The sequence below is a fragment of the Macaca fascicularis genome, chromosome 10 (genome assembly GCF_037993035.2).
Source record: "Macaca fascicularis isolate 582-1 chromosome 10, T2T-MFA8v1.1".
NCBI classification, from domain to species: domain Eukaryota; kingdom Metazoa; phylum Chordata; class Mammalia; order Primates; family Cercopithecidae; genus Macaca; species Macaca fascicularis.
Window position 1 is genome coordinate 73618117 of NC_088384.1, and position 26300 is coordinate 73644416.

General features: G+C 38.3%; 1 protein-coding gene across 4 annotated transcripts in view; it reads left to right on the top strand.

Moving 5' to 3' along the window:
• The window catches only part of ESF1 (ESF1 nucleolar pre-rRNA processing protein homolog), a 68839-nt gene that overhangs the window by 38988 nt on the left and 3551 nt on the right, over positions 1 to 26300 (top strand). For 3 of the 4 annotated variants that reach the window (XM_015457778.3, XM_045362481.2, XM_005568331.4), the window contains exons 10-12: positions 11124 to 11245; positions 16215 to 16302; positions 25141 to 25217. In XM_015457778.3, coding sequence (XP_015313264.3) covers positions 11124 to 11245; positions 16215 to 16302; positions 25141 to 25217 — 287 coding nt within the window. Of the gene's footprint in view, positions 1 to 4427; positions 4515 to 11123; positions 11246 to 16214; positions 16303 to 25140; positions 25218 to 26300 lie in introns of those variants that run through there. The other variant, XR_012419116.1, reaches the window with a different exon arrangement.

Below are 26300 nucleotides of genomic sequence, written 5' to 3' on the forward strand. Positions count from 1 at the left end.
ACAGTAGTCACCATGTGTTATCCTAGGAAAGAGCATTTCAGGGAGAGGAAGCAACAAATGCAAACGCCCTGAGGGGGAACATGACTGATGTATCCAGGAATAATGAGGCAGCCAGTGTGACTGGAACACAGTTAGCCAGGGTATGGAAAGCAGAAGATGAGGTCAGAGAGGCAGCCAAATCACAAAGGGTTTTCTACACCCCTGGATGGACTTTAGCTTTCACCCTGTGTGAGACGGGAAATGGAGATGATGCAACCTGACTTCAGTTTTTAAAGTAATACTTAGGCATTTACCTGGTTACTAATTGTTTTTCCTCATATGTGAAATGTCTATTCATGTATTCTTTATTGATTCTGATTCCTAGGAGTTCTTCATATATTCTGGGCCGGTCTTTTATCAGTAATGTGTTTTGCAGATGTCTCTTCCTGGTTTGTGATTTTACTTTATAGTGTCTTTTGAAGAACAGAAGTGTGATATGGTCAAATTCATTAAACTTAACCTCTTTAAGTATCTCTGGTGTACATAATTGGAGTAATCATAATCTATAGATTAAGACAGTCTCTCATCAATAGTCCAGCATGGGCCTTTTTTTATTGATTGGTTTGTTTGTTTGTTATAATGAATAAGTGAACCCACCACCCACTACGAAAGCTAGAACCTTGCAATAACTTATATTTACCTGTTTGATCCTCTTCTGCCACTCTATACTTGAGGAAACCATTATCCAGATTTCAGTATTTATTCATTTACTTTCCATTGTATATAGGTTTTTAAAAATATTTAACTGACAAAGATTGAATATATTTAAGCTATACAGTGTGATGATTTAATATACATATACATGTAATGATTACTACGTGATATTAACACATCCATCACCACCCATTCTGTACACTAGATCCCAGAACTTATTCATCTTGTAACTGAACATTCCTATTTTTTGACCAACATCTCCCCATTTTCCCCACCCTCAAGCAAGCCCTTGGCAACCACTGTTTTACTCTCTGCTTCTGAGTTTGACTTTTTTAGATTCCACATGAACTCTACTAGGTATTTATCTTTCTGTGTCTGGCTTCACCGAACATAATATGTTCTCTAGGATCATCTGTGTTGTCACAAATGGCAGGATTTTCTTTTTTGTAGCTGAATAATATTCCGTTGTATATATTTACCACTATTAATTCATCTGTTGATGGACATTTAGATTGTTTCCCTATCTTGGTTATTGCGAATAATGCTGCAATGAACATAGGGGTTCAGATGTCTCTTCAAGATACTGATTTCATTTCCTTTGGATATACACCCAGAAGTGGGATTGCTGGATCTTATGGTAGTTCTGTTTTTTGAGGAACCTCCATGCTGTTTTCCATATTAGCTGTACCAATTTATAATCCCACCAACAGTGTACACACCTTCACCAGCACTTGTTATCTCGTCTTTTTTATAATACCCATCCTAGCAACTATGAAGTAATACCTCATCATGGTTTTGATTTGCATTTCTCTGATGATTAGTGATGTTGAGCACTTTTTCATATACCTGTTGGCCATTTGTATGTCTTCTTTGGAACATTGTGTGTAGTTTTATATCCTTGATAAATATTCTTAAGAGATATGGGTACATAAAAAGGAATGAAATGCTGATGCATGCTACAACATAGATGAACCTTGAAAATACTATGCTAAGTGAAAGAAGACAGTCAAAAAGACCACATACTTTATCAAAAGTATCTCTGGTGTACATAATTGGAGTAATCATAATCTATAGATTAAGACAGTCTCTCATCAATAGTCCAGCATGGAAAATCTATAGAGACAGAAAGTAGGCTAGTGTTTGCCACAGGAGGGAGGGTCGGGGACAGGGTTTCTTTTTGAGGAGATGAAAATGTTCTAAAATTGTGGTGATATTTGCACATATCTGTGATATTAAAGTTAACTTTGTTAATGTGGGAGGAAGTGTGGGTGTGTTTGGGATACGTTTAAATCATTTTGGGACTGATTTTTTTTTTTCACTTTATATTGCTAAGATTTATTTTGTGTAGCTGTAGGTCATCCATTTCTTTTGTTGTTTGTTTGTTTTTGTTTTTTATTTTTGTTTGTTTGTTTGTTTTGAGACGAGTCTTGCTTTGTCACCCAGGCTGGAGTGCAGTGGCGTGATCTCAGCTCACTGCAAGCTCCGCCTCCCGGGTTCACACCATTCTCCTGCCTCAGCCTCCCCAGTAGCTGGGACTATAGGCGCCCGCTACCATGCCTGGTTAATTTTTTGTATTTTTAGTAGAGACGGGGTTTCACCGTGTTAGCCAGGATGGTCTTGATCTCCTGACCTCGTGATCCGCCCATCTCGGCCTCCCAAAGTGCTGGGATTACAGGTGTGAGCCACCACACCCGGCCCATCCACTTAACTTCTATACTATAGTTTATATGTTCATTCTCCTGTCACATTTCAGTTGTTCTTAGGTATTACTATGATGAATCATGCTGTTGGGAACATTTCTGTGCATGTCCCCTAGTACAGGTTTAAGTTTTTCTGGGTATTTGTGTAGGAGTATGATTGCTGAGTCGTAAGGTATATGAATGTTGAATTTTTTTTTTTTTTTTTTTTGAGACAGAGTTTCACTCTGTCGCCCAGGCTGGAGTGCAATGGCACGATCTTGGCTCACTGCAACCTCCGCCTCCTGGATTCAAGCAATTCTTTTGTCTCAGCCTCCCAAATAGCTGGGATTACGGGTGTCCGCCACCACACCCAGCTAATTTTTTGTATTTTTAGTAGAGACAGGGTTTTGCCACATTGGCCAGGCTGGTCTTGAACTCTTGACCTTAGGTAATCCACCCGCCTTGGCCTCCCAAAGTGCTGGGATTATAGGCATGAGCCACCATGCCCAACCATGAATGTTGAACTTTATGAGGGTGGTGATATTACTTGACATTTCCACCAGCAGCGTTTGATTTGCATTTCTCTTGTCACCAATGAGACTGAACATACATGTTTCCTTCTCTGTGAAATACTAGTAGATGTTTTTTGACCATTTTTCTGTTATACTGTTTGTGCTTTTCCTGTTGGCTTTTAGCAACTCTTTATTTACTTCTGATACTGATCCTTTGTCTTATATAAGACAGCAAATATCTTCTAATTTGTAATTCCTCTCTTCTCCCACTTTCTTCTGTCATCTAATGAACAAGAATACTTGATTTTAATATTGTCAGATTTATCTTTTATAGTTAATATTTTCTGTTTTATCTGAGAAACCCTTTTTTGTCCAGATGAGAAGAATGTTCCCTTTGATTTTTTACTAAAAGGTGCAAGGTTTGGGACATTTAAGTCCTTGATCCATCTGGAGTCGTTTTTTTTTAATATGAGGTAGGGACCTGATTTTATCTTGTGCCATATAGAAAACCTTTTTTATCTTGTTCCATTTGTGGTATAATCTCTCCTTTCCTCTAGTAATCTGACATGTCACCTCTCATGTACCAGAGTTTTAGAACTATAGGTTTGTTGCTTGGCTCTGTGTTTTACTGGTCAGTTGGTCTGCCTATCCCTAGACCAGTACCACACTTCAGAAAACTGGATGAAGAACATTGATGACCACCACAGCTAGCCCACCTCTAGGCCAGTGGGTATGGGGGTTCTGTGAAGAAAACAAGCTAAAATACAACCCAACAGCAACAATTGAAAGGACTGTAGTATGCAGTATCCTTGGTAGAGAGCCAAGTTTCAATTAGAACAAGATAAAGAAAATGTTCAGAGATATAATGAGATTCTGCTGATGGTGTACTGTGAATTCCACAGAATTTAGTGGTAGAGAGTTGGCAGAGAATGGGGCAGAAGAAAGGATGTATCGTTACCTTCTAGGGATGAGAACATGGGATATTAAGGGGAACATGATGATTAGGGGCTTTTTGCAGTGACCAAAATGAATAGGGAGAAAAGGCATAAAGAGATTATTCCTAGTGGGATGATTTCTGGGGGCAGATTGTGATAGTGGGGCTGTGAATATTGAGGATTAGGGAGGGAAGGGTATTATCTTGGATGCACCAAGCCAATCCCCCTCTTAGCCTCTTTCTGGGAAGGGTCAATTTTACTGTGAGCTCACAAGACTTGTTGACTCCTGTTCAAGTCAGGAAGCCAGTGTGACTAAAAAACAAGTATTTTAATCCCTCAGGGCCCACTTTTGAATCCTGTCGGGAGAGATGTGGTCTTGCCCTACAGTGCTGTCTTGGGTACCTGGCTTTGAAGATATTTTCATTGTCTTAGGTGTTCTAGAGTTGCACTCTGATGTAGGTCATTTTTTGCTTGTTAGCTTTAATCTTGCTTAAAATTAAATACCCAGAATTCTGAAGATTATCATCTTTCATTAGTTCTGAAAACTTTTCCACCATTTTCTCTTGAAGTATTACATTTTCCCAATCTTCTCTGTTTTCTCCTTCTAGAAATCCTGTTTGATACCGGTGGTACATTCTAACTCTGAATCTGGTAACTCATATTTTCCATCCCTTTGAATCTCTACAACATGCTGGGTAATTTCTTCACTTTTGTTTTTCAGTTCATTAATTCTTTCTTTACCTCTGTCTGGTGTGCTGTTTATTTTTTTTTCTAGTCTTATCCTTTTGTTAGTCTGTCTTTTAATTTCCTCTTTTGTTTTTTAAAAGTGCTGATTTATATCCTGTATCTGATAATTCCAGTATTCATAGTCTTTATGGTTCTTATCCTTTGTTTCTGTGAAGTTTGATTGTGATCTCATTGTTCTTGAATCTTTACCTAAGGGAATTGCAGAAGCCTGGGTCAAAGTACTTCTTTTAAAAAATATTTGCCAGATGCCTAAGGGCACTTCCAATACAACACCAATTGAAGCTAAATTTTTGGATTGGATTATTTTGGGCCACACAAGTAGTGTGAATTCCAGCCACAAACCCAGGGGTTTGTGGTTATAAATTCTATGGGGAAAAATGTATTTTTACTTCCCTCTTTCTCCCCATAACCAAAGCCCAAACAGGCATGTGTTCTCTCTGATTTGTGGGGGGAGGAACATCACCCACTGAGAGCACCCTTAAGCATCTTGGCTTGATGTAGTGGTCTCTGCTGGGACCTCCCACTGTGATCAGGCTTCAAACTCTGTGTCTTGGCTTCTTGGCCAGCAATCCATTACAACCAAAGATCCCTATAAGACCATAGCAGATTAGTGTTTGTCCCCAAGGAAAACTCCTTGCGTCTAATCTAGTTTAATATTTCTGTTTGAAATATTCTGTTTGAGCTTTCTTACTGTGACTGGATTCCAAGAAATTCCTTTTGTTTCCTTACATTTAAAAGTTTTCATTTATTTTCTACCTTGTCTGTAAACATGTATAAAAATAACAATAGAACAAGTAGTTCTTCAGTCTTCTTTGCCATAAACTAATTAGCAGAATGGCTTCGCCAGACTTGGCCAGAATTTTAGTTTGTCAGTACTAGGATAGCTTGATATTGTGTACATTGTGATTACAAACTACTCGAAAGGCAAAGAAAACATACAAATAAAGTACAGGCAAATACAGGAAACAATAGCTCCCTAATGAGGCCCAAATGTTGTTTTATATTTGAAGTTAGTTTTTAAGAATATTTGATTCTAAGAAGGGGCAGCTTGATTTACAGTAAACTGAATATGATTGTAAATGGAAGATATCATTTCAAGGGAAAGTAAAAGGCGATTTGGAAGAAGAATATGATAAGCCCAAATTCAAGACAAATGTAAAACAATTTCTACCCAGTTAAATAGCTTTTAGACAATCAGCAACAAAAAAAAGTATTAACATGTGTTCATTCATCGCATACCTTGGGCATATTTTTTATGGATACTTCATTGAATGTTTTGGAAGATACAGAATCGAGGGTTATATGAGAAGCAATCACCTATTCTAAGCAGCTACCTGTACCCTTATCCTTATTATCCTATGACTGTGTGTGGTGTTTCCATATAACACTATTCTCATAGTGTTAAGTGCACCCAAAGAGTATTTGTTGGCTCTGGCTGATTGGTCATTTACGCTATTTACTATTGTTCACAAGGCTAGTTGTTATTTTACTTTTTAATTTTATGCATTGTTGTTCCTAGACTGTAAGGTTGGGAACAAATTTGACTCATTTTTTTATTTTTATTTGCTCTTTTATTCAGCAGACATTTATAAGGTGTGTGCTGTATGTCACACCTTTCACTGGCCACTGGAGTTACCGTCAAGAGAAGAACAGGCTATGACCTTTGCCCTCATGGAGCTTGCAACCTATTAATAATAATTTTTAAAATTCTACAAATAAATATATAATTGCAACTGTGACAAGTGCTAGAGAATAGAAGACCATGATACTGTAAGAGTTTAGGAGAGCCTGGGCATGGTGGCTTGTGCCTGTAATCCCAACACTTTCAGAGGCTGAGGCAGGAGGATAATTTGAGCCCAGGAGTTCAAGACTAGCCTGGGCAACACAGTGAGACTTACATCTCTACGAAAAGTAAAATAAATTAGCTGGGTATGGTGATGTACACTTGTGGTCCTGCTACTGAGGAGGCTGAGGTGGGAGGATTGCCTGTGCCTGGGAGGTCAAGGCTGCAGTGAGCTGTGATTGCACTACGGCACTCCAGCCTAGGCAACAGAGCAAGACCCTGTCTCAAAAAAAAAAAAAAAAAAAAAGGTTTAGGAGAGAGGGATTTACAGAAGTTCATACAAGAAATTGTGAGATCCTAAACCAAGTTCAAAACACTTCAGATCTTCACATTTCTTATTTGAAAGATTGATCACTTGGTTTATCCAATATGCTTTAAGGATATCCTATGCACATAGTCACCCTACTTTACCAGGGAGGAAAAAATGGCCCTGGCAAAGATCCCGTTAACTTTTCTGGACCAAATATCCTGTGACCGCTGTTATGAGAGTGAATGTGTCGTTCCTTCTCCCCAAACCATTGTAGTGGAGAGTTTGAAGGAGTGCCTTTGATGACACGTTCCTCAGGGCATGGCCAGTGGTTTACCCCTAAGAAGCCTTATACTCGGCCAAGCGTGGTGGCTCATGCTTGTAATCCCAGCACTTTGGGAGGCCGAGGTGGGTGGATCACCTGAGGTCAGGAGTTCAAGACCAGCCTGGCCAACATGGTGAACACCATCTCTTCTAAAAATACAAAAAGAAATTAGCCAGGTGTGGTGGCGTGCACCTATAATCCCAGCTACTAGGGAGGCTGAGACAGGAAAATCACTTGAACCTGGGAGGTGGAGGTTATAGTGAGCCAAGGCTGTGCCATTGCACTCCAGCCTGGGTGACAGAGCAAGACTATGTCTCAAAAAAAAGCCTTATAATCAAAGTGGATTCCAAATTTGGAGTTTTGGTGGCAGTGGTGATGGCTGGTTAGATTTCAAAAGCTACTTTTGGAATTGAGTGTTACACAGTCAGATTTAAATAAAGAGCGCTAGTTTCAGCCTATATCAGAAATGTTTAAATGTACATTTTGTTTTTATGACCAAAACCAATTATAGTACCTAGTGGAGTTATTTTAAGTTACTCATCTCCTGCCCTTTGAAGACTTTTCAGATATTTTAAATGAATAAGGTAGGAGGAATTTATACTGTTATTTTTGTGGGTTTTGCAAGGATATTTAATATTTTTATATGTATGCAAACTGCCAGAATAATTCTCAATGGATTGTGCTTAAATTGTTATTGTCATAATTGAGTCATCTATGTTTGTGGTTGACTTTGAGAGAGATTTTTGCCCCTTACTTGTAGAATTATTGATGTTATTTTTAACTAATTCAGAAGTGCTTGGATATGCACTTAAAATTTTTTGACAAATTTGTGCAAAACTAAAAACAGTTATAATGAAGTTGTTTTTCAGTCACATAGTGGCTGCTCTCAGAGGCTAAAACTATCTCTGAAGAATGTTCTTGTACTTATGCCAAGAGGCTTCTGGGATGGGCATATTTTTAAGAACTTAGAACATAAACAACTGTGATCTGTGGTAAGAGATTTAAATGACCTCATGATGACAACAAGAACAAAGCATTTTTTAAGTTATCATGGTGGTGTGTGCATTTATTTCCATGTGTTTCTTATGCTACTATTTGGGTGTATTAAGTGAGAGCCAGGCAAAAAAATTACAGACTGTATTGTACTGAAGATACTGTTTCTTTATTGTTATAAACAAAGTACCAGAAAAACATTATTTCCTAAGAGTAAACATTTCATGAATTATTTTAGAGCTATAGGTCCTTTTCTTTTTTTGTTTTTAACCACATGAGCCACTTGGGGATGAAGGCCATTATTTTGATCCTAAAGTTTTGATTCATTTTCTGTTAGAGAGAATATATTCCAAACATGAAAGATCAAACAGTTGGCTTGAAATAAGAGTCCCTCCTTTAAGACAGATCAATTAAGTGTTTATTAAGTATTTACTGTGTGTCTGGCACTATGCTAAATATTATGGAATACTAAAGAAGGTGACTTTAAGCTGCTTTTGGTCTAGTTAGAAGAAAGGACTGCTCAGATAAAACTTATAAATTAAGAAGACATTATGTAATCAAGCACCAAATAAGATACCATCACTTATGTGGTTCAAATATTGACATAGCCCTTTTTTTTAGAAATGATTTTTAATCATTGTCTAGAACAGTGATTCTTAACTACAGGTAATTTTGCCCCCCAAGAGGATATTTGGCAATGTCTGGAGACATTTTTGATTGTTAACACCTGGGGCTACTAGCATCTAGTGGATAACCAGAGATACTGCTAAATAACTTCCAATGTACAGGATAGCCCGTCACAACAAAGAATCATCTGGTCCAAAATAACAATAATGCTGAAATTGAGAAAATTTCTGATGTAGAACCTACAAATGTCAATGCTGGTAATCTTCAAAGTTATGGTAATGGACTTTCATCTTCCCCCAGGCTAGACCTGTTCAGCTCCTATAAATGTTCTTTACCTTAAGCTCTTGGATCATTACACAGAGATGATCTTTGGATATCATAAACCTCCTGAACTTTGTATGCAAGTTTTTCCAGTACAGTGCTAGAGAGAGAGTCCATAACTTTTATCAAAATCTCATGCTATCCATGCCTCCAAAAAAGGTTGAGACACATCAACCCAGTCCTCTAGTCACCTGAGAGACAACAACACAGAACCCTCCTTAGCATCATGGTGATTTAGAAGAAGAGCTTGGATCAAAATCAGTAAATAACTTTTTTGGTGAAAAAATTTCTGTATTTAGTATTTTGAAGTAATAAAATCTTAATGCATGAGGAAATTATAGTAGGATACTTTCAAAGATTATTAAACATCATATGTAATGATATATTACTGTACATTTAAAATTTGAGACTGAACTGATTGTGTGCTCACCTACAGGTAGAATACATAAATTATTTTGTTATTCGAAATCAACTTGTTTTATCAGAATTTGCTGCTTTCTCTCAAATGAAGATCCCAGTTTACTTTTCTTAGATGCTGTTTATCTGTTGAATCAGAGATCTAAACATGGTTTTATATTACACATTTCTCCTGAAAACTATTTACTAAAGTGAATTATGTTTTTCTCATAAGAAACATTTTTAAATTGAGAATTACGTTCTGATTTTGCATCCTGTAAGTTAGAGATCCTAACAGCAGTATGTCATAAAAACAAATCTATGTTACCTTGGGTGTGTAGGTTAACATTAATACTTTTCTAAGCTATAGAAATTTGGAGATTAAGTGTTGGGTTAAAAACCAAGGAAGGTCTTAGAGATCTATTTCAGCTGTTTGAAACTCTTTGAAACTCAAGGCCCAAAAGCACTACTTTTAGTTGTTTTATATATTTTTACTTCTACCAAATGTTTTGAGGGGGAAAAATCAGTGCACGTGGGAGGAAAGGGTTGCATACTTCTGATCTAAACCATTCATTTTGCAGATAAGGAACCAGAGGCCCAGAGTTTTAGATTTTATTATTGGGCTATATATTTCTTCATTCTGTAAGTCAAACTAGCATTTTAGGTGTATCTGATAATAGTTGAGAGGATGACCAGGAATTCAAAATTTAGCTGTGCAGCTTCCTACCTCCATGTTCTTAGACAAATTGCTACATGTTCTCAGTCTCTATATACTCATTAGCAAAAGAGAATTATATTTAGTATAGTTTCTACTTTCTTAGAATTTAGAATGTGTCTGAGAAGATGATCTGGATTGATCACGTCTCATTTTTTTTAATGAATTTTGTGTCATCTAAATATTTGAAGATCCACCCAAGTATGTCCTCTAAACACTACTACAAAATAAAAAACATCTTTTATTATCAAAGGGGACAGCACAGTATTTACATTTCCTTTACTTTGGCAATAATGAGGGTCTTTGTAAACTGATAGATCAGCCTTAGGGCTTTTTCTCCCACCTTCTTACCCCCTCTCATTATTGCATAAGATACCTAGAAACGTGAATCAGGAACAGCAGATCATAGGAAGAAAGACTTTTTGAGATGAAATATAAGAGCAAGTAGCAGCATTGAAAGAACTAAACCATATGAAATAGAATGTGAACTTGGTGATCCTTTTGATCTTTTCTATGTGGCCTCACAAGAGTGCTTGAGAAAAGATTGAGAATCCTTTGCTCATGGGATAGTTCAACAGGGATTCCTTACTAAACAATTTTTGTTCAAAACCAGTAGTTTGCAGAGAACACAGGCTTTCACTTGGATGACAGAAGCACGTGGGGTAATTAAAGACAAGAGAAGCCACTTGTCTTTTGCTACAAAAATTAATTAGTATCCTGAGAAGAATTAGTTCAGAAGTTTTCTTAGCATCTCAAAATAAAAAAGTTTAGAGAAATGAAGCCTGAGCCTAAATACAGTGTTTTTCTTTAGTGGCTTGACCATGTATCAAGTTGCTAGGTTTGTTTGGTGGTTTGTTTTGATTTTGTTTGGTTAGGTTTATTGTTGTTTGTTATTAGGAAATAACTTTTGTACAAGTTGGTCCTATGTCACTGTATGATATTGGGGTATTACAGATATTTACCATTGCATGTTATCTTTGTTACTCTACTAAATATGCGTAAATTATATTTTTCTTTATAAATTATATGTTTAAGTGATTGCCAGACAATAAGACATTTTAAGCTAAACTATTTGGATTTTTTCCCTCAGGTCTTAAAGAAAGTGCAGAAGAGATGGTCAAGAACAAATTGGAAGGAAAAGATAAACTGACCCCTTGGGAACAATTTTTAGAGAAAAAGAAAGAGAAAAAAAGGCTGAAAAGGAAACAGAAGGTATCAGCGATAATTATGACCAAATGTTTGTTGAATACCAACCATGTATCAGATGGTACCAGGTGCTTGGGATCCATTATCTCAAAATGTAACCACTCACTGAAGTAGGCCTTGTCATCATCCCAATTTTAAGAAAGAGGAAAGTGAGAATGCAGTAAGTTAAGCATTTTCAGCATGGCCACCTAATGGCATGCAAAGCCTGGTCACAGTCCAGAGCCACTTCAACTGCTGCATTCTGACATTTTACATTTACATGCCACCTACATAAAACACATAGTTCAGTTAATATCTAGATACAAGCAGTATGATTCTGTTCGGTGTTTCTGAGCAAAAGAGGTACATACAGACTTTTTTTCCTTGAGGATATGTGCACATAGAGGTTTTTAACATGAGTGAAATTATGCCATACTTTCCATCTCTCAACCTGCATTTTCGCCTTGCAATATTATCTTATGGCTCATCCATCACCTTATTGTCATTAAATTCCTTTATCAAGAGTATTTCCTGGGCGGGTGCGGTGGCTCATGCTTGTAATCCCTACACTTTGGGAAGCCAAGTCAGGTGGATCACCTAAGGTCAGGAGTTCGAGACCAGCATGGCCAATATGGCAAAACCCCGTCTCTACTAAAAATACAAAAATTAGCTGGGCGTGGTATCACGCATCTGTAATCCCAGCTACTTGGGAGGCTGAAGCAGGCGAATCACTTGAACCCCAGGAGGTGGAGGTTACAGTGAGCCAAGATTGCGCCACTGCTCCCCAACCTGGGCGACAGGACAAGACTCTGTCTCAAAAAAAAAAAAAAAAAGAGTATTTCCTCTGTGTTAACATGGTGTCTGTGGACAATATGATTTGACTCACGTTGTTCAGGGAATAACATCTTTTCCAGAGTTTTCCAGAGTTCTCAGTAATAGCACAGATCACTTAGGTTTTTGCCACTAAAAATGCTCTTGTCACTGAAATGCAGCATTCTGGCGGTGGTGTGCCTTAGAGCATTATCACTGATAATGACAAAATTTTGCAACTTGGGGAATCTTAAAATTATTAATTCTAGTCCAACCCTGTTTTACAATTGAAAAAAAAATTAGCTGATTAATCTGAGGTTACACAGCATACCAGTGGCCAAGCTGAGACCAGAATCCACAATTACTCAGACCAGTGTTCTTTCTTCTGTTCTCTACTATACTGTTTCTATACTGTGTCTTCTTATAATGTTTTCGGTACAGCTTTGACTTTTAGTGCTGTAAAAGTAGAGAGATGCAAAGCTGAGTGTTGCAGTGGAGTAATTTTTATACTTCTATTATAGTCAGTGTTTGTGGAAATGGATAGTAAAATGGAGAAATTGGGTGTTTTGGGAAAAATTCTTTCAGACTGTGTTTTTCTTCTGCTCTCACATTACAGCTGTCAACACAGAAGAAGACTTCTGTGACCAAATGGGTAGGGAGATTTCTCCACACACTAATCAGTGGACACCAACTGGGTGTCCTCCAATTCCAACACTACCTGGAGATAGTTTCAGATCCCATAGGTTGGAGGCTCAGTCCCCAAGACTGTGTCCACCCTTTCAGCCACCAGTCCGACGTCTGAACATCCAGAATTTCTGACTGACTGGCTTTAAGTTGGGGTTCCCATGACCCCCTCTTTAGGTTCAGTTAATTTGCTGGAGTGGCCACAGACCTCAGGGAAACATACACATTTGCTGGTTTATCATAAAGGATATTACAAAGGATACAGAGGAAATAGGGTAAGGTATGGGGAAGGGGTGTGGAGCTTCCATGCCTCTGTGGGCACTCCACCCTCCAGGAACCTCCATGTGTCCGGCTACCCAGAAGCTCTGTGAACTCATTTCTGTTGGTTTTTTATGGAAACTTCGTGATGCCAGCATTCCTTTTCCACAGAGTACAGGGCAGGAGGACTCTGTCTGGGGAAAGTCTTAAGACACACAGTCAGAAAGGTGAGGGAAGAGTACAGTCCTGCCCTTAAGACCGAACACAAAGGACTATAGCAAGGGCTAAGGAACTTACAAGCCAGAACCCATGTGTGAAAACAATATACATGTAACACCACATGGGGTAAGAGTCCTGCTCCCATTGATGTGCTGACTAACTCTGTTCTTCCCTAGAACTCCTTTTCAAACTCAGTAGGCTGCAAAATATCTTTTAAATGAAATAACTCCACAAATGTTAAGCTATCTGTTTACTGGAAATGTCTCAAGTGGGCCCTTATGGGGTCAATAAAGTAGTCACTCTGAGAATTGTAGCAGCTATTCTGTTTGATTTTCATTTGCAGGGAGCTTCGAGCTTATGCTTTTACTTTTTCCGTTCATTTGGGCTGAGTCTGGACTCGTTTGTCAGCAGCATTCAAAATATGTTGTTGAATGTCCAGGGTGTTCTATACCCTACAATACTCAGTACTGGACTTGACTCCAACAGATCCTTTCCGGCTCCGCGGGTTCTTTGTATATAGAAGAGTTTCAAGAACTTTCTTCAAGTTAAAAATATTTTTGCCCCTTTGTTCCTCAGTGGTTTCAATTTTGATACTGAAAAATTATGACTGAAGAAATGAATACATGTTATATGCCATGTTATCTAGTATTTTGATCTAGTGGTTGTTTAGATCTATAAAGCAGTTAAAGAAATGTGTGAGTAGATACATAGCAAATATTCTTCATTGAAAGTATGGTACTGCTGAATCCATATAATAGTTTGGTAAAAAAAAAAAAAAAAAAAAATTCTTAGAAGCACTTGTTCTGGCTGGGCGCGGTGGCTCATGCCTGTAAACCCGGCAGTTTGGGAGGCCAAGGTGGGCTGATCACGAGGTCAGGAGATCGAGACCGTCCTGGCTAACACAGTGAAACCCTGTCTCTACTAAAAATACAAAAAAATTAGCTGGGCATGGTGGCGGGCGCCTGTGGTCCCAGCTACTCAGGAGGCTGAGGCAGGAGAATGGCGTGAACCCAGGAAGTGGAGCTTGCAGTGAGCCAAGATTGTGCCACTGCACTCCAGCCTGGGCAACAGAGCAAGACTCCATCTCAAAAAAAAAAAAAAAAAGAAGCACTTGTTCTTGGCTGGGCGTGGTGGCTCACGCCTGTAATCCCGGCACTTTGGGAGACTGAGGCAGGTGGATCACCTAAGGTCAGGAGTTCAAGACCAGCCTGCCCAACATGGTGAAACCCGTCTCTACTAAAAATACAAAAAATTAGCCGGGTGTGGTGGCAGACGCCTGTAATCCCAGCTACATGGGAGGCTGAGGCAGGAGAATCACTTGAACCTGGGAGTCAGAGGTTGCAGTGATCTGAGATCATGCCACTACACTCCAGCTTGGGCGACATGAGTGAAACTCTGTCTCAAAAAAAAAAAAAACCAGAGCACTTGTTCTTAAAAGGACATTAATGTCAAAATAAATACTCTTTAGGGCTTGAGTGGTTCTTTTTGCATGCAGGATGTTTAGCAATAATGGCATTCTAAATATTTTTGTTTAAATGGCTAGAGATGTTTTAGATTCCTAGAGATAAATTCAGTCTGGTTAGCCTGATCTTAGTTCACATATGTTCTATTTATTTATAGATTTGATTGCTGTATTTAAATTTGCTAATTTAGTAAAGAGTCTATTCAAATTAGATTAGGAAAAATTTAACCAGCAAACTTACTTAAAAATAGCCTGACAGTTTTTAGGGGTAGCTTATAGATAAAACAAGATAATTGTTAAAGTTGGGAGATGAGAACAGAGGGTTCATTACATTGTCCTAAACAACTTTTATGTCTGTTTTAAATTTTCATAATAAAAATTATTTTCTTTAATTAACCAACAAATAAATTGTTGTAACTAGTAATTTAAGAGATAATTCACAATGCACTATTTCGAGTTATTCAGTCACTGTCATTTTTCAGTTTTATGAGAGAAAAGGCCACCTCTCATTACTGATCACCCATCTAATAGTATTCTTCTTCAGATCTTCTCCTTCAAATGTCTGCATCACTTTGTCTCTCCTAACCCTTCCTATCTTGAATTATTTTTATTTATGTATTTGTCTATGTGTTTATGTGTCTGATTTCCTTTAATAGATGGTAAAATTTTTGAGGGCAGAAACCATGTATCTGATAACTTCCATTTCTCCCAAAAGGCTTATATGGTTTCCTGCATTTATTAAGTATTCTATATTTTTTTGTTTGTTTGTTTGTTTGTTTTGAGATGGAGTCTCGCCCTGTTGCGAGGCTGGAGCGTGGTTGCACCATCTTGGCTCACTGCAACCTCCGCCTCCTGGGTTCAAGCGATTCTCCTGCCTCGCCTGCCAAGTAGCTGGGATTAGAGGTGCCCGCCACCATGCCTGGCTAACTTTTGTATTTTTAGTAGAGACAGGGTTTCGCCTTGTTGTCCAGGCTGGTCTCGAACTCCTGACCTCAAGTGATCTGCTCACCTCAGCTTCTCAAAGTGCTGGGATTACAGACGTGAGCCACTGCGTCCAGCCTCTGTAATTATTTGTTGAACAAACAGAATAATTTAGGTGGGAGTTGCTTATAAACTGGTCCATTTAAAAACTGGTTTACTTTATTATTATTATTATTATTTTTTGAGATGGAGTCTCGCTCTGTTGCTTAGGCTAGAGTGCAGTGGCACGATCTTGGCTCACCACAACCTCCGCCTCCTGGGTTCAAGGATTCTCCTGCCTCAGCCTCCTGAGTAGCTGGGACTACAAGTGTGCACCACCATGCCTGGCTAATTTTTTTGTAGTTTTAGTAGAGATGGGGTTTCACTGTGTTGGCCAGGCTGGTCTCGAACTCCTTACCTCGTGATCCACCCGCTTTGGCCTCCCGAAGTGCTGAGATTACAGGCATGAGCCACCACGCTTGGCCACTGGTTTACTTTTAGATTGAACTACTTGGTTTAAAAAAAATGCATAGTTTTTCTTGGTATACATTTATTATAATTCTTATAATAATGAAATTTTGTATTTTTATATTCAACTTTAAGGCTCTTGCTGAAGAGGCCAGTGAGGAGGAACTTCCCTCTGATGTTGATTTGAATGACCCATACTTTGCTGAAGAAGTTAAAAAAATAGGTAAGCCAGCTCATATCTGTAGTTTTCAATTAGAATCTAAACAAAAAGATGAGGTGCATGGAAGCAATATAAACTAATCATTCTTTTAAAATTGCTAGTATTTGTGCAATTTAGTGACTTACAAGCAAGTCTGTCCTGTGGCATACAATCATTGATCTGATTGGGAAGGGCCAGCTCGTCCCTTCTACATACAAGGGGTAATTTTAATATAGGAGGCTTTTGATAATGTGGGTAATAATTTACTAGGGATTCCTTTCCGGGAAATATCCTTATTGCCAGTCAGATCAACTCTATAAAAGAATGAGAGGAAATAGAAAGAGGAATAATTATTTTCTTGTGTGCTTTCTCTGATTTTTAATAGCATATCCATTCTGGGTCCCTCTCAGCAAAGTCTATCAAGAGTTAAAAGTATGAAACGAATTTGTTTATATGTGCATGTGATATGTGTATAATTTTTAAATTTATGCATATATTTAAATTTCATATAAAAGCTTTTTCTGCTGAAATATACAAAAGCATCTATGTTTCATTTTATCCCTTTTGTACTCATTATGCTTAATTATAGTTAAAAAGCCAGCTTTCCTTACTCTTTTTCCTTGAATCCCTAAATTATCTGGTATCTGATTTCCTATATCCAGGGAGCCTTGTTTGCACCTCATATGCACTACTCATTCTTTCTTTCCTCCATTATGTGGAGGAAATGTGTATGTGTAAATGTGTTTGGTAAGGTTCAGGTCATACTTGGTAAGTCAGTACAGAAATCACTGTAAGCACTTACCATTTGTTCCCATGCATTTTGCCTTCCCCTGATCATTATACCACACACAAGAACGCCAAAAGGCTTGCTCCTGGAGCAACTCCAAGCTGGCATTGTAAAGAGAAGGATTTTATGAAATTTCCCTGTTTCTTTTACCCTTGTGACTAGTGGGCCAGAATAGTTCTCCACAGGAAAGTCAGAATTACTCAAAATTATTTCCTGATTGTTACAGCTTTTTAGTACTGACATTTTATTGATGAGAAGGAGATTAAGATAAATAAAGTCTATTATAGAATATGAGATTCTTGGGAATTGGACAGAGAAGTGGAAACTTAGCATATTCTGCTTTTTATCATACCTGAGTGGTCATTTCTAGAAGATGATGGATTTTAGCCTTATCCTCTGGTGTCAGGAAACCAGCTTTATAATGGAGAAATGCTAAGCATTATAGTTTCCTTGTTCTCTATCCAAAATGTTTCTTTTGGCATGTGAAGTCTGGTCAAATTGCAGAACTCAGAATGGAATTCAAAGAGTAAGTTAAATGATTTGATGGCTTGGGGTAGCCAGTTTCTTGGAATCAACTCATTTACATTGAGAGTAAACTTTCTCTAAAGTTATTATCAGAAGTTCCAAAGAAAAAAGGTATAGATAAAATTTGCTTGCTTTTAATTTACTTTTGATTTCAGAATGTTCCCAGAGGGTAATTGTTTCTATTTGGGCTTTTCTGTTTTTTTGTGTGTGTTTTGTAGTAGGTTTTGTTTTGTTTGGAAAAAGAAAAACAGCAAGGCCAGAATTTTTTACATAAAATTTAGGACAAAAAGCTAGTGTCTTGCCATGTTTGTTTATTCATTCTATAATAACTGTTTTGATTGCCTACCAAGTGCCAGGCTCTCTGCTAGGCTAGAGATACAGTAGTAATAATACAAACAGGATTGCATCCCTCATGGAGTCTGGTTTGAAGGAAGATGTGTTAGACAGATAAATAGTATGAGGGTATGGTAAATGTTTTAAAGGAAAGAAATAGAAGATATAACTGGGTAGAAGTAGGAGATATGGAAGTTTACATTGGGTAGGCAAAGAAGGCTTCTCTGAGATGATGACATTAGAGCTGAGACCTGTGGAATGAGGAGTCAGGCATGAAGAGCTGGGAGAAGAGCATTGCAAATGAGGGGAGAGTGGTTAGAAAAACTCCAAGGTGAGAAACAGTGCACTGTGTGGTGTTAAGAATTGAAAGACATCAGTGTGGCTGGAGCATTGTCGGAGAGGGAATTGGTGTGAGGACAGGCTGGAGACTCAGTGGAAACTACCCCTGTAGGGCTTTGTTGCAAATTGAGATTTTACTTTACTGATAGTGGAAAACCCGAACAGTCTTTAAGCAAAGATGAGACATGATCTGGTATAGATTAACATATTACTCTGGTGCCTGTAAAGAGAACAGTTTGAGGACTGGTGAGAGCTGGAAGTCCAGACTTTTGCCAAGCTCTAGACAAAAGATGATGGTTGTTTAGCTGGCATGCTGCTCGTGGAATTGGACGGAGAACAGAACTCTAGATATATTTTGAAAGTATACGTGCTAAATCAGGAAGAAATTTAGCATAACTCCTGTTTTTGGTTTGAGTCTGTGGAAGAATGTTCTTCCATTTACTGAGTTAGGAAGAAATGTGGGAACAATAAGTTTAAGTGGGAAGAAAAGTAAATAGGTCCATTTGTGGCATAATCACTTTGAGATGTCAATTAGATATACAAATGGAGGTGTTTGGTTGATATTGAGATACAAGTCTGAGAGATGAGCAGAGAAATCAGAGTACAAATATACACTTAAGGATCAGGAGCATATAAATAGTACTTCAAACCATGGCAGTGGGAGTAGAGAGCAGTGATAAGAGAAGAGGATGCAGGATGGGCCCTGAGGTCAGGTGAAGTCTACATGAGGCACTGTTAATCTGACGTACTAGAGGAAGTGCTACTTGAAAGGATGGGAAAAGTTTAAGAAGCCGAGGAGCGGCTGGGAAGTAGGAAGAACAGTATTAATGTAGTGGCTCACAGACACTTGGTGAGGCGATAGACGTTTCAGTAGATTAGTGTGGGTTAAAGTTTGAGGTGAAAGGTGAGCATTGTTTTTTCAGAAGTTGCAGTGTGAAGGGGAGCAAAGACATGGAGCCATACCTGAATGTACGTAAGGAGAAAGTATTTTTTTAAAGATACGAACTTTTAGGGCATGTTTTCTTTCCCTTGGGATTGCTCCAACAGAAAAGAAGTTACTAAGATACAGAAAATGGGGCAAATAAAAGTAAATACAAATGCAGGTAAATTTGTATATTTGGTGTCAGGAAGATGAGGGATTTACCTGATTGGTTTATGGATTTATACTGTTTGTTCATTCACTTGCAGAAGCACAGATAATCCGCATGAGCAGATAAGGTAGGGACCTAGAAACAGATCGCTGGAGGGGCAGGGTGCGGGAGGTTACTGCCTAAGGCAGTTGATTAAATGAATTGTCAAATTTAAGGAGACTTTTCGGTCTGGATAGCCGAAAATGGAGAGAGATGGGGCGTATAAATCTGAAGGCCAGGCCAGATACAAAACCATAGAACATGCGGCAAGAGCAGCGGTATGGGAGGCCTAGGCAGAGAAAGAGAGAACTAGCTGAGCCACAAAAGCAGCATGTCCCTTTTGAATCATGCTGGACATGGCTTTTCAAAGGCACATTACAAAGCTGTGTGCCACCATTCGTGTATGTGGTTATTCAGTCAACAATTATTGAGTGTCAGAATCACCCGGTCCTCCCATATGACTTTCAGCATGTTACAAAATATTTAAATAAATGAGATTGATACAGTTTTCCCATACTTTACATTTTAATCTGACTACCTATGGTACAACTGGACTTTTAAAATATGTGTTAGATATATATCATGTATATGCTCGAATAGATGGATTTAATGAGTTTTTACTCAATTCTGAACTTTTTCCTCCCCAGCAAAAACTAAATTTGTGCTTAACAGTATCCAGAAGATATAAAGAAGAATATACTGAATGTTAACATTTTGTACTCACGATCCAGGCAGATGGTTTTAAGGATAGGTGGAAGCATGCTTATAACCTTAGGGAAATGGATTCCCACAGGGAGTCAGAGAGAAATTGGAAGTTTTTTGTGTGCCCTTCAGATATAAGGATCTATAGTAGGTACTCTTAAAGAGAGTTGGACTTTGGTTTAAAATTTACCAGTTTGTAATTTTTATTTATTTTATTTTTATAAATTTTATTTATTTATTTTATTTTTTTTTTTTTTGAGACGGAGTCTCACTGTGTTGCCCAGGCTGGAGTGCGGTGGCGTGATCTCTGCTCACCAAGACCTCTGCCTCCTGGGTTCAAGCGATTCTTCTGCCTCAGCATCCCGAGTAGCTGGGACTACAGGCGTGTGTCACTGTGCCTGGCTAATTTCTGTATTTTTAGTGGAGACAGGGTTTCACCATGTTAGCCAAGCTGGTCTTGAACTTCTGACCTCAGGTGATCCGCACGCCTCGGCCTCCCAAAAGTGCTGGGATTACAGGCATGAGCCACCGTGCCCAACCAGTTTGTAATTTTTAAAATGTAGAAATAAAGTAACTCAGATGACCTACATTGGTATATTAATTCATTGCTACAGTATTTACTTCATTATTAGTTTGTCAAAATAGTTTTGGATTTTAGTACCTCGGAAGTGAAATATAGTCATTATCTAAGGATATAGACCTTGCTTTTCTTTTCAAAAATACTTAAGATATAATGAATTTCACACACTAGTGTTTGAGTATATAGTTCAAGTTCTGTAGTTAAACAGGACAAAAACATTGTAAACCAGATGACTTGGGTACATTTATAGCATTTTTGCTCTAGGCATTCCCATAGAGCTAAACTTATGTGCCTTCAAAATGTGGAGGAAATGAGTTCACTGATGCCAGACCTGGTGTTTGGCTCAGATTAGGTGCCAGGGTGAATGTTAGAGATCTTTTATAATTTTTTCTTCTATCTTTTATAATTTTTTCTTTGATTTCCTTCTAAATTGCAAACTTGGTGTCAAATAAGAGTTTTTAAATATACATCTAGGATGAGTACATTAATGAGATGAAAATGAAATGAAATATTAGAAAAATCTGCTAGTTTTCCAGTGGTAGTTGGTAGAATCTGAGTCCTAGTGGACTTCCTTTATTTTTTGTAATTCTACAAGTAACATTGTAAAGCAGTGTCAGAATATATATGCATACAAAATATTATTAACCCTAGAGGGAGATTATCCTTAACAGACTGAATCTGATTATGGGCAGGTGATGCAGAAACTTGCTACAAAAGAGTAAATCACTAGGGTGCTTACCACTCTTCATCTGGTCGGTACTGAGACCACATCCATCTGCCCTCCAGTGAACTTTCTTAGCTTCTCTCTCACATGAATTGCTCAACTAAATCCTCTGGAAGAAGTTTATTATGGGAACAATTCTCTGACATTATAAGTAACGGGAAATGAAATGTCCTTTACAGATGAATTTTTTTTTTACACGCTATCTTTTTCCATGGATGTATTCTGTTACATTTTTTGCCTAAAAGGATTCTAGCCTCAGTAAGGATTGGTTAGATTTATTTAACTGTAAAACTCTATTCTCTGACTTGGAGTCTTTGTTAGTATTGACTTAATAGAATCAATCCATATGTATTTTTTGCAGCAGTCTCAGGAGATGTAGTTTTTTTGTTGTTTCTGTTTTTGTTTTTTTGACAGCGTTTTGCTCTGTCACCCAGGGTGGAGTGCACAGTGGTACTATTATGGCTCACTGCAGCCTCGAACCCTCCTGGATTCAAGTGATCCTCTTGCCTCAGCCTCCCAAGTAGCTGGGACTACAGGCACACACCACCATGCCTGGCTAATTTAAAAAAGAAAAAAAAATTGTGGAGCCCGAGTCTTGCTTTGCTACCCAGGCTGGTCTCAAACTCCTGGCTTCAAGCAATCTTCCTTGCTTCAGCCTTCCAAAGTGCTGGGATTATAGGTGTGAGCCACCATACCCAGCTAGAGATGTGGTTCTTTACTTGACAAAAGATTCACTGAAAAATAAAGATAATATTTTGGAACGCAAACTTTCATTTCCCTAGTACTGTTCATCTAACTTAAGTCTGAAAATTTTCCAGGGAGGAAAAAAATGTTTTTTCAAAAAGTAAAGATGTGACCTCTTAATATTTGATCTTATTAACAGTGCAGAAATGATCTGTATGCCTTATGTATCTTTTGACTAAACAATTCAGTCTAACATCTTAGTAAATTCTTTGTTAGCAAAGAAATTTTCATCATGCTAAAACTGGATATCATGTTTAGCCCTATCTTGGGGATTTTTTTTTTCTCCCTTATTACAGTCCTCCTTTGAAGTTTATTTTTAAGACTCTTCACCAGGTTGTTATAAAATCTGAAATAGTTTATTGTGGGCTCTTTGAAATTATTTTCCACAGCTGTATGTGAAGATCTTTGTCTGCTTTAAGTATTAATTATATACAGTCTAATTTTCTCCCTGCTACAGAATAATATTTTGCATATGTCATTTGTCCATTCATTTCAAAAGGAGCTCTTGGCTTGAGAGCATAGGAGCAGTGGTAAACTTAGGGAATGGGGGTTCATATCCTAAGCAAGTGGAACCTTGATGATATTTATATGCGTAAGGACATACACATACATTAAGACAGAGAAAGATTATACTCTTTTTTTTTTTTTTGAGACGGAGTCTCGCTCTGTCGCCCAGGCTGGAGTGCAGTGGCCGGATCTCAGCTCACTGCAAGCTCTGCCTCCCGGGTTTACGCCATTCTCCTGCCTCAGCCTCCCGAGTAGCAGGGACTACAGGCGCCCGCCACCTCGCCCGGCTAATTTTTTGTATTTTTTAGTAGAGACGGGGTTTCACCGTGTTAGCCACGATCGATGGTCTCGATCTCCTGACCTCGTGATCCGCCCGTCTCGGCCTCCCAAAGTGCTGGGATTGCAGGCTTGAGCCACCGCGCCCGGCCGAAAGATTATACTCTTAAGGTTAATATATTATTCCCTGAAAAAAATTTCAGATAGGACCAGTGATGAGGAACATTTTTCTCTAGGGAGAAGGGCTGCATACAATAAATATTTCTTCTTAGAAGTGCAAAACAAATGGCTTGGTAGCACCGATAGGTGAGCCTGGCAGCACTTCTATGCTGACATGTTCTCTTGGCTGGGCATGTCTACTGGACAGGTGTGCAAGAGTATTAGCAGGGACTTAATACACACAGAGGAGTTTCTAAAGCCTCTTTTGACTTTAGGTTTTGCTTATCCTGTTATCCCATTAGCTGCAATTCTTCAACCATCTTGACCATTCCCTTCTCCTGCCACACCCTTCTTCAGGTGTTCTCACATATCACCTTCTCACTTCATCCAGGTCATTATTTGTGTGTCACCTTCTTGAAGAGGCCTTCCTTAACTACCCTAACAAAACCAGCCTCCCCATTCAGTCTCCAACCCTTTTGTCTTGCTTTGCCTCTGTCTTTCCCAACTTGAAGGTATACTGCATGAGAGATTTTAACCTATTGTTCACGGCTTGTATCACCAGCACCTGGAGCTGTGCTTGCAACATAATAAGTGCTCAGTTAACAATTGTGAGATAGGTGAAATAATTTCCTTCTGTTTATTGACCATTTGTTTTTGTCTGTGAATTCTCTTTGCTCTGTGTTAATATTTTCATTTACGTGAAATCTCTGTAAGTGAAAGATAGGATATCTTTCAATAGATATAATAGAAGCAACCCTTTCTTTTTTTTTTTTATTGAGACAGAGTCTCGCTCTGTTGCCCAGGCTGGAGTTGGGTGGCACGATCTCTGCTGACTGCAACCTCTGTCTCCCAGATTCAAGCGATTCTCCTGCCTCAGCCTTCTTAGTAGCTGAGACTGTAGGCGCTGGCCACCATGCCCGGCTAATTTTTTTGTATTATTAGTAGAGACAGAATTTCACCATGTTGGCCATGCTGGTCTCAAACTCCTGACCTCAGGTGATCTGCCTGCCTCAGCCTTCCAAAGTGCTGGGATTACAGGAGTGAGTCACTGCGCCCGGCCATTTCTTGTTTTTAATTATGAAAATTTATACATTGAGAAAAATTGAGAGAACAATACAGTGAACAGCCCCTGTGTTTCGCAGTTGTTAACATTTTGCCATTTTGTTTTTGTATGCATATACTTTTATGGCATATCATAAAAATATATTTATACAAGATATTACTATATAATAGTCATATTTAGTAGTAGTCTTTTTAGTTCAACTAGAAGATACCATATACACTTGCCCTTCCCATAACATTTGCCTTTCGAGAACCCAGGCTAGTGATCTTTTGGAATGTCTTATATTCTAGATTTATCTGTTCCTTGCCACTCAGTCCCCTGTAGTTTCCATAAACTGGAAGTTAGACGAGTGGTTCCATTAGACTCATGTTGAACAGTTTTGGCAAGCATACTTCATAGGCAATGCTATATCTTTCATATTATGTCACATCTAGGGGCATAAGATGTCATACTGTTCCAAAGGTCACTTGCTGAGGGCGGCACAGTGCCCAGCGGGGGATTTTTGTAGGCTCTCTAGGTGGTCAAACTCAAAAGTCTTGAGTGGGTCACACTTGGCCGTCATAGGTAGTCAGGCCAGGAAACACAGCAGGGCAGTGTTGGGTGTTTCTCTTCATCGCGTCTTCACAGCAGTTCACTCAGCGGTATAGCTTGGGTACCAGGAAAGGAGGCACAGTGTGCAGTAGTCACCCTGGGCTAGAAGTCTCATGTTCCACATAGGAACTGTATTACTTTGGATGTGTATTACAAAGAAATACATTACTTTGAAAGAAATTCTTCCTTTATAACATGCAGTCACTCCATGCAGAAGCATTGTATTTATTCCATTCATATACCCACAGTCTTCTTTCAGTAACATGTTTTTTCTCCCTTTAGTTTCGACACATTTATTGTTAAGATTATTCCTAGATATCTTGTGTTTTTGTTCCTAGTATAAACAGAATGTTGCTGATAGTCCTGTAATTTTTCCCCTCTTATGTTGGTTTATTGTGCCAGGTATAAAGAAAAAATCGGTAAAATCTGCAAAAGATGGCACATCTCCAGAAGAAGAAACTGAAGTAGAAAGACAAAAGGTAAAAGGCGGTTATTGTTACATGCTCGGGGGATAATTCATAGGCGCAATTTAAATGAAGTTGTACATGTCGCTAATTTTCAAAAACAACTTATTTTAACAGTGACATTTATAACTAAATTGTGAGAGACTTAATTAAATATTTTAGCAGCGTAGTTTCTAAATACAGTGTTTTTTTAATCAAACATAATTTCTCCAACTCGTACAAAGTTAAAATTTACCTCAAACTCAAGGGTATTTATTTTCCTTTATAAATTAAGAGGAAATTATCTCACTTTTAAAAACGTTTACTATACCTGAGACAGAAAATACCCTTAAAACTTCAAAGTAATATTGCCATAAGTTTTAATTCAAACTGAGTCTGTCCTGTAATAGAGTTTGTGGTTATGGTTTGCCAAATGCAAATTTCTGATTTTTGTATTGTGAATACATATATTGAACGTACAAAATTACGTTCTTTCTTGGAAATGCAGTGAACCTATGCTTCAGTGACCCGCTATGTCCAGAGTTACATGTAATTTTGGCACAGAGTCATATGTGCTTTTGCTGAGGCAGGAATTGAAGGCAGCAGTGCTCCTAGGGCTGATGTTCACATGTCACTGCCAGAAGTGTGCCTGACTGGCCACCTAAACTCTGCATCTTACTGTATCTTCTATTCTCTATTCATTGCATATACAGCAGTACTCATAAAGTTATCTAAACAGCAACAAAGAAAATCAATTTTTGTGGAAAATGTCTCTGAAAAGCCAGCTACAAGTGCCAGTGATGAAAGGAAATTAAGGTAGTCTAAAGTGGTAACATAGGAAGATCCACAAAGGTTGAGAGCATACTCTGTATTTTTACTAGTGTATATGGTTATTTACTTGATTTTTGAGGGTTCCTGTTTAATCCCATGGTTGGTAGAAAATACCCATTTCGTGTAAAAAGACATTTACTAGATTTCAGAAGCAGATACTAAGATCCTACCTTCATAGAACTGTATCAGTATTGAAATAGTAAAGGCCAAAAAAAGCAAACAGCAACAACAAAAAAAAAAACCTACTTGTTATAAAGTTACACATTTAGAAAGTATGATTTGCATCAC